Here is a 12655-nt window from a genome sequence, read left to right as displayed (position 1 = left end):
GATTTCTGAATGAATGGATATGTCGCTTATTTTTGCCATATTATTATTATTATTTTTTTTTTTGGCCTGGCGGGGGCTCTCCTGTACAATGGTAGGGGAAACACTGGACCCATTTGGGATCCAAAATGGCGAATTTCACCGAAAGGTGACAAGTTTGCACCCCTGTAAAGTACACACATTGGTAAGCAGTATTATTAAAGTTATTCAGAAAAGAAAATTGAATTTGAGCCCACTCTGGGTCTTAACATTAGTGTAATAACTCATCTATCAGACAATGTAGCCCAAACTTTGTGCAAAATTCAATTTTTGAGTAAAACTGGGATGAAAGTGGGGTAGTTTTTTTTCGCATTGGATAATGCGATAAATTATGCGTCACGTTGCTCACGATTCATCAGCCACTGATATTGGATCCGTCATCCGTCAATCAAACGTCTGAGACACACACACACCGAGCTCACATCTACTCCGTCTGGTTGTGAGGGATGGAGATTGAGTGGGTTCAGTTACCTTCCCTGTCCAGCCACTGTTTGCGCTGGCGATAGAGCAGCAACTTGTTGTGGACGTACGGCAGCAGGAACTTGACGCACCAGCTCTCCACGCCAAGCTTGTTCTCCACCAGCACGATGGGGCTGCGGTTGTAGCGGGCCTCCGGACACGAGATCACACCAATCTCATCGCTGAGGGAGGAGATGGAGGGAGTGAGAAGCACTGACGCCACATGATCTGACTTAAAACGACAAGCTCAGGGACAGAGAGACAATTGATGAAAGACACAATCAGTTACAACCCAGCTTGTTTGTATTTATGTTTTGTTCTTGTAGGGTGATTCATTAGGTGAAGGTGTGACAGGTCCTGAGTTGAACGAAGTTTAAATACTGGTAACAAATAACCTGGAGGCAGATCAAGAGGTTGTGATGAATAAATCTTAGTGTTATGATGTAAATAAAAAACGAAATGAGCAGAGATGCAGCCAAAGGAGCTTTGGTGAACAGTGAACTAAGATCTAAATGCCCAGGACTGCAGCTCATCAATAAACAGAGGCAGGTTTCAGCTCGTCTCTCTCTGTCCTTTCCTGGGGACAGTCCAGTGTCCAGAGGACAGAGGATGTTGTTATGATGCTGTGTGAAGCCCTTTGAGACAAGCTGTTTGTAACAAAAAAAATGGCTATATTAATAAATCTGCCTTGTCTTGCCGGTCTCTTCAGCTCACACTGCTGCTTCGTTTGTTATCAGAGACAGATGAAGCGCTTACACGTAACGTTACCGGTGTCACTAGCTAAGCTAACACCGACACGGGGACAGCTCTCCATTCCAACACACCTCCACTTCGACACCCCGCTGTTCCGAAATACCCCCACTTCGAAACACCGCTGTTCCGACACCCTCCCCCCCGCAGCTGTCCAATGTCCAAGGTGCTGAACCGCGTGACGTTTACACTCTGTGTTGCGGCTTGTCTGTGAAACGTGCGCTGCACAGAGACTGGGCAGATCTGTCCCTGTCCCACTTTCTTTTCTCCCCCCCTGCTCCGCTCGAGCGCGGCTGAAGCCGGCTTGAGCTCACAGGGGCGCGAGGCTGCTGCAGCCGCCGCTCGTGCTGACAGCTGAGGGAGATGCTTTGGTTGGGTTTAGGCAATGAAGAAAGGAGTTGGTTAAGTTTAGTAAAAAAAAAGACCAGGTAGAGGCTAGACAGGCCAGAAGCATAATGAACGTTATGTCATTAATATGAAGTATTTGCTTGTTTTGCAGTTAATTATGATCCGTTTGACCCCAAAAAGGAAAAAAGGATCAATGCGCATTGCGCACTGCACAGCCTCCGGTTCCTTTCTGATTACGTCCGTCTGTCCGTTCGGAGTAGCGGGGTAGTAAAATAGAAAAAAAATAGAAAACCCCGCTATTACGATGAATGGAAGTCTATTTTCGGAAAGGCGGGGCTTCAGAAAGGCGGGGTGTAACCCCCTGACACTGACAGCCTGCTGCCGGTGTTATGGACCAACTGGTTTCTGATTTAACTGGTTACCGTACTGAACAGCTGCAGCTGTTTTGCGCTCCCGTCAGCAGATTCGTCACAAATTCACAAACATACACAACATATTACCAGCGAGTTTCAAGCCGCAGTTCACATCTACTGCAGCGAATATGCTGCTGTGAGTGAGCACTAACAGTTACGTACCAGCCACATGAAAAAATAAATAAAGTGGAGAAAAAATAATCTTCACATATTAGCATGGAGCGGGACTCGATCCCGCTTTAGCAAAAGCAGTTACACCTCCAATCACCTGTCCACCTCTGTGAGCCACTCAAACTCACAGGTAACTGCGGTTCCCCTGCATATTTGTCAATTACGTCACTACAGGTAACGTTTTGACTCGAGCTGACCAAGGGGGCAGTTGTCGGTCTGAGAAGTGAAGCTCACTTCCGCGTTCAAAAAACTGCAATCCCCTGGGCTGTCGCTGGGGGCTGGCTCCAGAAGGGAGCAACTCCAATTGAGACCCATGTTAAAATAGCCGATGCTGGAAGCATTCACACTATTGTTATTCGGTTCGGCCATTTTCTGCCTTTCTTCGTCATGTAACTAGTCCTTCATACTTTGTGCTATTTCAACAATTCAAATATCAAAATGTTCAGCCTTTTCGGGACAGGTGTGCTATGTCTTTTCTCTTTTCAACTATTCATACTTTTTGCAATATTCAACTATTTCTGATTTTTTTTTTTCCCCATAGAGAATGCATTGGAACAGTCTTGAAACTCTTCAAATCTTCTTACTTCTTACAGCCTTTAAAGCGTCCACATACTTTCAGCTAGAGACTTCATTCAAATTCTGAGCTGTAGACAAACTTCTAATGTATTCATCCTGTATTTACAACTTTTTCATAGCTTGTACCGTTTTTGAGATAAATCCTTTAAAAGCACATGAGGATTTCTGACAAATTTCACACTTTTCAATGAGTGTGTATGGGGTTGGGTCAGAGTGAGTGACATCATCGTTAGAGTGAGAGGGATCGAAAAAACATTCAGGATTTTTTCTGGATAAATTGCCAGCACGGCCACAAATTAAACTCTAGACACATGATTTCCTCACCGGTTTGTAGCCACACTTGTCGTGTCTCATTTAATGTGCTCAAAACAGCAGACAGACTTACAGAATTGTCTCAATGAGCCTAATTGTGCAGCTAGACCTGCTCCAGTGGCTCATCCACCTCAATAGAAAAGTAGGAGCTGATTTTTTTAGAAAAACAGAAATGCCCCCCTTTTCTACCTTGCGACGGCAAGAAAAGTATTTGTCCTACAAACACTTAATGCACATCAGAATGCTCAGGAAGGTCTCCTTGCCCAGATAGTCTCTACCACATTCTGATAAGAGGTACAGTTCTCTGTTTTTTGGCTGTCATTAGGAGAGCTGCGCCGAGCTCAAAACTGACTGTTCTGCTCCTGCTCTGTTGTGCAGGTGGCCATCAAGACACACACACACACACACACACACACACACACACACACACACACACACACACACACACACACACACACACACACACACACACACACACACACACACACACACACACACACACACACACACACACACACACACACACACACACACACACACACACACACACACACACACACACACACACAGGTTTTCAGCTCAAATTCATCAGGCTCTCAATTATTTTATACTTTTGATGTAAACATCTCCAACAATTTATATTTTTCTCATGAATTTAAGTTCAGACGTTTAGTCTTTCCAACTCTATTAATAGTAGTACAATTACAGGTGGAGCCTAGGACATAGGATGCAGCTTTTAACATGTGTCCTATCTATCTATCTATCTATCTATCTATCTATCTATCTATCTATCTATCTATCTATCTATCTATCTATCTATCTATACCCCTCCCTATTTTTTAACCCCTCTGATCTATCTATCTATCTATCTATCTATCTATAAACCCTTTGTCTCTCTTTTTCTTTCTTTCTTTTACTCCTTCATTTGTATTTTACATAACTTCTTTCTATCTTTCCCTCCCTATCCATCCATCCATCCATCTACCTCTTTCTATCTATCATCCCCCTCTCTCTTTTTCTTCTTTCTTTCTTTCTTTCTTTTTTACTTCTTTGTTTCTTTCTGTTTTTCTTTCTACTCCTTTTCTCTTTCTATGTTTCTACCCCATTTCTTTCTTTCTTTCTACTGCTCTCTGTATATCTCTCTCTTTCATTTATCCACCCCAATATCTTTCCTTCTTTCTTACTACTCCTCTGTCTCTTTCATTCATTCTCTATTCTCTTTATGTTCTATTATTCTGCTTTTCTTACCTTTTTCTTTCTCTATCTACCCTTCTCTCTGTGTCTTCTTTCTTTCTGTCCTTTTGTTCTTTCTTTCTTTCTCCATCTACCCTTCCCATTTTCTTTCTTTCCTTCTGTCCTTTTCTTCTTTCTTTCTTTCTTCAGCTCATTCAGCTTTGTTTCAACAATTTCTTCAGCTCATTCAGCATTGCTTCCAGCATTCACACCATTTCCATTCTTGGAAATGTTTTTTCTAGTTCTTACTACTTTCACCCTTTTTCAGACATCTTCTACTCCTTCATACTTTGTGCTATTTCAACCATTCATATATCAAAATGTGTGGCTTTTTCAGGACAAGGGTGCTATGACTTTTCTCTTTTATACTATTTATACTTTTTAAAATATTTAACTTTTTCTGAAAAATTTTTCCCATAGGAATGCATTGAAAACGTCTTCAAACTTTTAAAATCTTCTTACTTCTTTGAACCTCTAAAACTTCAGCATACTTTCTCCCACAGACTCCATTTGTCTTTTAAATTGTAGACAAACTTTTAATCTATTCCCGTATGACTCATCTTATTGATATCTTCAACAGTTTTAGATTGTTGGCTGTTTTAAAATCATTAAAATTTTTGACAAAATCCAACTTTATAATGGTTGTGTATTGCGTTTAACGAGCAGGGCTTAGAGTGAGTGACATCATCGTTAGAGTGAGAGGGATCGAAAAAACATTCAGAATTTTTTCTGGATAAATTGCCAGCACGGCCACAAATTAAACTCTAGACACATGATTTCCTCAACGGTTTGTAGCCACACTTGTCGTGTCTCATCTGATGTGCTCAAAACAGCAGACAGACTTACAGAATTGTCTCTGTGAGCCTAATTGTCCAGCTAGACCCGCTCCAGTGGCTCATCCACTTCAATATAAAAGTAGGAGCAGATTTTTTTAGAAAAACAGAAATGCCCCCCTTTTCTACCATGCGACGGCAAGAAAAGTTTTTGCCCTACAAACATTTAATTCACATTGGCTCGCTCAGGAAGGTCTCCTTGCCCCAGTAGTCATGACCACATTCTGATAAGAGGTACGGTTCTCTTTTTATGGGCTGTTTTCGGGAGCTGCACTGAGCTCAAATCTCTCTGCTCTGCTCTGCCCTGTGTGCAGTTGGTCCAGCTGTGGCCAGCTCGTTATCATGTCTATAAATAGAGCAGTGCAGGTGCAGCCTGGCCGCTCGTTAAGATGTTTTTAAACACAGCCCCACACAGACACATGATAAACCAGACTGACAGAGGATGTCCACGCACAAACACAGGCATCACACTCACACAGACAGACACACACAGACACTCACACACAGTCACACATGCACGCATACACAAACACACAAACACACAAACACAACACTGTTCCACACAGTAAAATGTAAGCATGGTCGTCGCCATGGTAACTTCTGAGGGCAGGCTGCCACACAGGTGTAATCAATCAGATCATTAGGGAGAGAGGAGTTTTGTGGCGCTTAACAGTTTTACTTTCTGCACATGTACACGCAGACAGAGAGACCGCCAGACTCACACACCCAGACACACACACACACAGGTTTTCAGCTCACATTCATCAGCCTCTCAATTAATTTATACTTTTGATGTAAACATCTCCAACAATTTATATTTTTCTCATGAATTTAAGTTCAGGCGTTTAGTCTTTCCAACTCTATTAATAGTAGTACAATTACAGGTGGAGCCTGGGACATAGGACGCAGCTTTTAATATCTATCTATCTATCTATCTATCTATCTATCTATCTATCTATCTATCTATCTATCTATACCCCTCCCTATTTTTTAACCCCGCTGTCTCCTTTTTTTCTTTCTTTCTTTCTTTCTTCTACTCCTTCATTTGTATTTTACGTAACTTTTTCTATCCTTCCCTCTCTATCCATCCATCCATCCATCTACCTCTTTCTATCTATCATCCCCCTCTCTCTTTTTCTTCTTTCTTTCTTTCTTTCTTTCTTTCCATTTCTGTCTTTTTAATTCTTTGTTTGTTTGATTGTTTCTTTCTTTCTTTCTATTCCTTTTCTCTTCCTTTGTTTTTACTCCATTTCTTTCTTTCTTTCTTTCTTTCTTTCTTTCACTCCATTTCTGTCTTTTTACTTCTTTGTTTGTTTGATTCTTTCTTTCTTTCTTTCTTTCTTTCTTTCTGTCCTTTTCTTTTTTCTCTCTTGTTTCAATCTTTCTTTCTTTCTTTCTTTCAACAATTTCTTCAGCTCATTCAGCATTGCTGGAAGCATTCACACCATTTCCATTCTTGGAAATGTTTTTTCTAGTTAGGTTTAAAGTTCTGGCCGATTAGGGCGCAGAACCGTTGAGTGACAGGTCTGTGGACCACTGCTTCGAGGCCAGTGGGCGGGCCCTCGGCCGGCCAACGGCCGCACCGCTCCAAATATGGCAAGTAGAATCCAACATGGCGCAGCTCAAACCCCCGTAGCAGAGCGATAGATAAAACAGAGTGGCGACACTCCCATAGGACTCCGTTGTAAAAGATGGCGGGCCGACTTCCGGGTTATGGAGCCCTCAATAGTTCCAAACATTCCTCCAGCGGCGCTGGATCACGTCTGTTTCTATGGCTGCACAGCAAGAAACTACTGAGCTACGTTGATGAAATACCGACCAATTTTAAGTCATAAAGTGGTAATCTTTCCCAAGTGCAGTAACCATGTTGACTTAACAAAATAAAAATTATTAGACTGATCGGTTCATTGAAAAACATTTATTTATTTACGTAACTGTGGTGATTTCAGTCCGTAGCCCAGAAGCAGCCCTGCTCACTTTTCATTCAAACAAACTAATGCCACTGCCACAGTTGTTAAATTTCATCAATGAGACCAACATTAATCTCTTTAAAATAATTTAACCAGCCAGCAGTAAACCTCTAAAAACATGCGGATACGTTACTTGGCTCGTTTCCTCCGACGGGAGGAGGACGGTCGGCCCCGCCGGCAGATCAGCTCAGTAGAGCGGCTGCTGCTGCTGTGACAGCCGCTGCCCTGGTCCCCGGTCGGGGCTCACACAGACTCTGCACTTCTCCCAAACAAACATCGGTGCAAGTTCCTAACAAACGTTATGAACTGACCACAGACTCTGGATTAAACGGTGACTTTCTTGCATGAAAACTGTGACGTGTTGACAGCGCTAAAGCCAGGTTTTGGCAGCTTTACTGCTATGGCTTGGTTGCCGCGAAATGGCGATATCGATGCTAATTTCTGTTAGCCCGTCAATGAGGTTTTGCATTATACGTTAGCATTAAGCTAACGGGCTTTATGTTTAGTTGTGATACTGGCTGTGTGTGTTTTGAACGTTGTTTCAAACTGTGTGGGTTTGATTGAACATCTTTGATGCTTAAATATATATATTCCCACTTAATATATTGCTTTACTCCTCTTCTTATGCCATTTTTACTGTAGGGCAGGCTAATCTTCACTTTAGAGTGACAAATAAAACCTTGAAGCAAGAAGATTTTGCCTTTTGTTTTAAAACTGACATTGATGTACATACAGTAATTCAGTAACAGTTGTAAATACACCTTTGTACTAGGGCTGGGTATTGTTGAGAATCTCACGATTCGATTCGATTTCGATTCATTAGGTCACGATTCGATTCGATATCGATTCGATTCGATATTGATTGAAATGCTTCGATATCGATTCAGTATCAAGCAGAAATACACAAATAAGAGTACCAGATTTTTTTTTTTTAATAATTATTTGTTTAGTTTCATGCCTTATGAACAGCCATAGTGTAACTCATAGCATAACAAAATATGACACTGCTTTAACACTGAACTACAGTGCAGCTAAATTTAAATTAGGCTATGTGATACTTTCCTCTTGGAAAATAACTCATAACATTTTGAGTAATAAAACAATACAAAACAATATTATTAATAATAGTTGACTGCACAACTGAAAATATTGTAGCGACCCCGCAGTAATGTTCTTGTTATGATGTTTAAGTTCTGTGATTTCTGACTGACTGTCAATGTGTATGGTACGGGCAGGTGGGATGAGAAACTGAGGGGCTGGGGTGAGTGTGAGGAAGACAGAGTCCTGTCTGTGTGTAGGTGAGTGAGTGAGGAGGAGCAGAGGAAGAAGTGAGAGCAGCTGTCAGATAAGTTCAGGGTTTCCCGCAGCGCTTTCCTGTTAAGGCGGCCGCCTTAACAACAAAGAGCTGCCGCCTAAACTAACGTCTTAAAAAAAAAAAAAGTAGCGATATTCGCCGCCGCCGCCCCCCCCCCGTCGGACGATGGCCGCATCCTCTCTCTCACACACACACCACAGAGAAGCACGCATGCATAACAGCAGCGCGTGTTGAAAGCGAAAGTTAATACGGCACTGCGCGGTGCGTCCCTCCCCCGACGATCGATCCCCGCTGCTGCTGCTACTCACTCCCATATTGTTATGGTTTGGTCTAGTGCGGCCCCCGTCCGTACAGCGCGAATCACACGAGGGTGTTGCTCGCAGCGCCCCCACTGGCCAGGGGCTTGAATCGATTCAGAAGATTGCTGAATCGATATTGAATTGCAGAGAAAAGAATTGCAATGCATTGCTGAATCGATATTTTTACCCAGCCCTACTTTGTACGGTTTATTTTTTAATATTTACCGTCCAAAAGCAAGCTCAGTGCTGTCTGTCCCATAGCAGAACATGACAGCGGCAGCCTCGTTTGGAACTATTGGGAGCTACATGAACCACGTGACCGCGCTGGCGGCGACATCAAAGGTTGTCGCCACTCTGTTATATCTATCGCTCTGCCCCGTAGTAGCGGCACAAAACCAATACATCCATGCACAAAACAGACTCCCCCAAACCAATGGGTGACGTCACGGGTGCTACGTCCATTCTTTTTACAGTCTCTGGAGCTGACCTGAAACAACTGGTTACCATCGGTTTGCCTTTGAAATATATGGACATATGCCTCGGTGTTTATTGTTCTTTTTCCTCCAGTCTATGAACATATTCATTTAATCACATTACTGTATTGCGAACGTTTTGTGTACTTACATTTCTTTACACTTCTCTACAGATCTTATAAAACGCAAAACGTATTTATTGGCGTGCATTAAAAGAAATGTTCACTTCAAGTCGCCGTGGTTCGAGGAAGAGGTGAAGTTACCTCCACCTGTTTCTGCCTGGTGATGCGTTCAAGGGAACAGGGCAGCGTCGGACGTGAGTCGATTGTTTGAAATGTATTTATAGAATGGTCTGATGCTTTAGATTTCGTGTGTCGACATATTTTATCATTGCCCTTTGTAAAGGTATACATTTTAATTAAAACTAGTTTGACATTCACAGAAAAAACTGACAAACTAAACAGTTTTGGGTCTTGCTGACCTCGAGTAGGGTGAAGCTGCAGTACCGGAGTAACCGTAGCTGTAGGACCGACCGCAGCTCTGGGACCGCAGCTGTAGGACCTCCATGGTCTGAAGTTACTGCCGTCAGATTTATCGACTACAAATCACCTCAAACGTGCTCCTAACTACTTTCTGGACATTGGACTCTCTCTATTCTACACTCTACTGGTCTTTTTACTAAAATTAAAGCTTGAATAATGTAGAATATTTATTAAAACATTTTCAAAAATAATATTATATATATTATCATATACATGTTAGGATGGGTATATTTGTGTAGTCTTATCCATAGATATATAAACGTTTATATGGTCTTATCTGTCATAAACACGTTTACTGTCGCGGACTTCCACCGAGCTCCTTTTTTTTTTTTTTTTTTCACCGTGACCGACAAGAGCAGTGACAGGGGAGGCTCTGAGCGCAGGTTTGGTTTTCAGCAGCGGTGTGGAAGATGGCAGATAGCCTCCACTCTCCCTGTAACAAGCTACAAGTCATTTATTATGCTGTTAAATGACGGTAAATATGAAACATAAGGTAAATATCCATAGTTCTCCTCCTCTGCTGTCCTCTGATCAGAGCGGCATCCCTAGCAATGGCCCGTTTTACCTAGCAACGGTCTGGAAATCGACTGCTGGAATTATTTTTCTGTTGTTTAATCAGCTCCTTTATTCATTGCCTAAACACAATTACACTTCTCACTTAAACTGATCGTCTACACTCTACACACACTACACACCTGATCTTTTTACTAAACTTAACCAACTCCTTTCTTCGTTGCCTAACTCAAACTCAAAATGTGAACTTGTAATATAAAATTCAAAGCGGAATAATATAACGGTCAAAGCGGTGACCGTTTCCATAGTAACGCAGCAACTTCCGAACGTTGGGGGGTGTCGGGGCGCTGTGACGTAAATCGAACGGGTCCTACAGCTGCGGTCCTAGACCTGCGGTCCTACAGCTACGGTTACTCCGGTACTGCAGCTTTATACTATTGCTGACCTCCGCGGTCCTGGCCCGCACAGGTACCAGGAGACTGAGTCCCCCCGTCATGTCGGTCCTCCGCCCCTTCTTGATCCGCCGCAAGTTGCAAAAACCCTGCGGACGCCCAGTCTCTCCACTCCTCTCCCTCACTTCAGCACCTGTGTTGGCTCGCACCACCGTCCTTTTTTTAAATTATTATTTAAAACGAGGAGCGAGCCGAGCCGAGCCGGCACTGTGCAGCCCAGGACAGGTGCCGAAGTGCGGATGAGAGGAGTGGACAGACCGGGCAGGAGCAACCAGCCCAGAGGCGTCCTGTCAGTCCTCGGCCGTCTTTAACGTCACGAGACACCCGCTATATTTGCATAGAATATTTTTTGACAACCAGAAAAACAATGTTTGACCCGGCGTTTATTTGGGATGGGCGTTTAATATAAAAAATATTTTGCTACACCCGGCGGTTAATTGGGACCGGCGGCAATTTGGGACTCGACCCTCATTTGAAGTTTTACGGTATTGTTTAGCGTATTTTGACAGTATTTCCGAGTTAGTTCATCACTTTCTCAACACGACAGGCTTTATCATAGTGTGCAGTGTTGTGCGGAGTGTAGTGTAGCGCTGAATATGTTCATAGACTGGAGGAAAAAGAACAATAAACACCGAGGCATATGTCCGTATATTTCAAAGGCAAACCAATGGTAACCAGTTGTTTCAGATCAGCTCGAGTCAAAACGTTACCTGTGCTGACGTAATTGACAAACACGCAGGGGAACCGCAGTTACCTGTGAGCTTGAGTGGCTCACAGAGGTGGACAGGTGATTGGAGGTGTAACTGCTTTTGCTGAAGAGGGTTCGAGTCCCGGTCCAAGCTAATATGTGAAGATTACTTTTTCTCCACTTTATTCTTTTTTTTCATGTGGCTGGTACGTAACTGTTAGTGCTCACTCACAGCAGCATATTCGCCGCAGAAGATGTGAACTGCGGCTTGAAACTCGCTGGTAATATGTTGTGTATGTTTGTGAATTTGTGACGAATCTGCTGACGGGAGCGCAAAACAGCTGCAGCTGTTCAGTACGGTAACCAGTTAAATCAGAAACCAGTTGGGCCACAACACCGGCGTACTTCTGTTAGAGACCGGGGCAGCTGCCGGAACACACGGAAGCACTAATTACAATAGAAAGAATTATAAATTGATGTATGACTTCATGATCCCACCACTAAAGAGCTAACGACACTGTCTGTGCAGGATTTGATAGCGTTAGATGTGACAGCAGCTCAGAGATAACCGAGCTAACTCCACCACAGCGTTAGCTTCTAATGTAACGTTAACCGGCCACAGAGGAAGAAGCCGTGTCCGTGTTCCGAACAAACCCGTTATCTGTCTCCAGGACGACACACTGCCGAGCTGAGCTGAGCTGAGCTGACCTGTGCTAGCTACCTGAGCTGTCAACTTTCTGTAGACCGCCTGATTCCAGGTGATAGTCAGAGCCCACACACTAGACTAGCTGGCTGAAGCTGGATGTGACAGCGGACACCGTCCCTGGATGTGTCCGCCCCCGCCGCGGTCCGCCCGGCCTCCTCACGGTCGGCTCTACTCACATGTTGGGGTTCCTCTTGAAGGCGTTGGTGATGTCTTTAACAACTCTCTGGACCAGGACGTCCACCTCCTCCTCCGACTCCGCCATTTTTGGAGCATCTGGTGACGTCACACGGACCGAGATGATTTTCCGGTCTAAAAAAAAACATTACGGAAGCTCGTTGAGGCCATAACTAATGGTGCTACAGTAGGACCATAGAGTAGGACGCTAGCAGCTAAACTGGCACGCGTAGCATTTTGGTTTTACCAGAGCCAGTCTACGACAATCAATATTAGAAATTCTCTGGTTCTACGGTAAAATTTGTCCATAAATGCCTTGATGGCCACAATGACAACAAACAATACAACCTCAGCTATATCAACACCAGCAAATACATAACATAACATATTGC

At 43.4% G+C, this 12655-nt stretch overlaps 1 protein-coding gene across 1 annotated transcript in view; it reads right to left on the bottom strand.

Annotated features, from left to right (window-relative positions):
- ptar1 (protein prenyltransferase alpha subunit repeat containing 1) overlaps window positions 1-12445 on the bottom strand; it is a 54825-nt gene extending 42380 nt beyond the window's left edge. The window contains 2 exon segments of the mRNA XM_085787393.1: window positions 508-677; window positions 12266-12445. Of these exon segments, the coding sequence (XP_085643519.1) occupies window positions 508-677; window positions 12266-12351 (256 nt within the window). The 5' untranslated portion in view covers window positions 12352-12445.
- Window positions 12446-12655: the final 210 nt, after the last annotated feature.

The sequence above is a fragment of the Trachurus japonicus genome, chromosome 9 (genome assembly GCF_045865225.1).
Source record: "Trachurus japonicus isolate A0001 chromosome 9, Traja_1.0".
Taxonomy (NCBI): Eukaryota; Metazoa; Chordata; class Actinopteri; order Carangiformes; family Carangidae; genus Trachurus; species Trachurus japonicus.
This window is presented reverse-complemented; position numbering and strand designations above follow the sequence as displayed.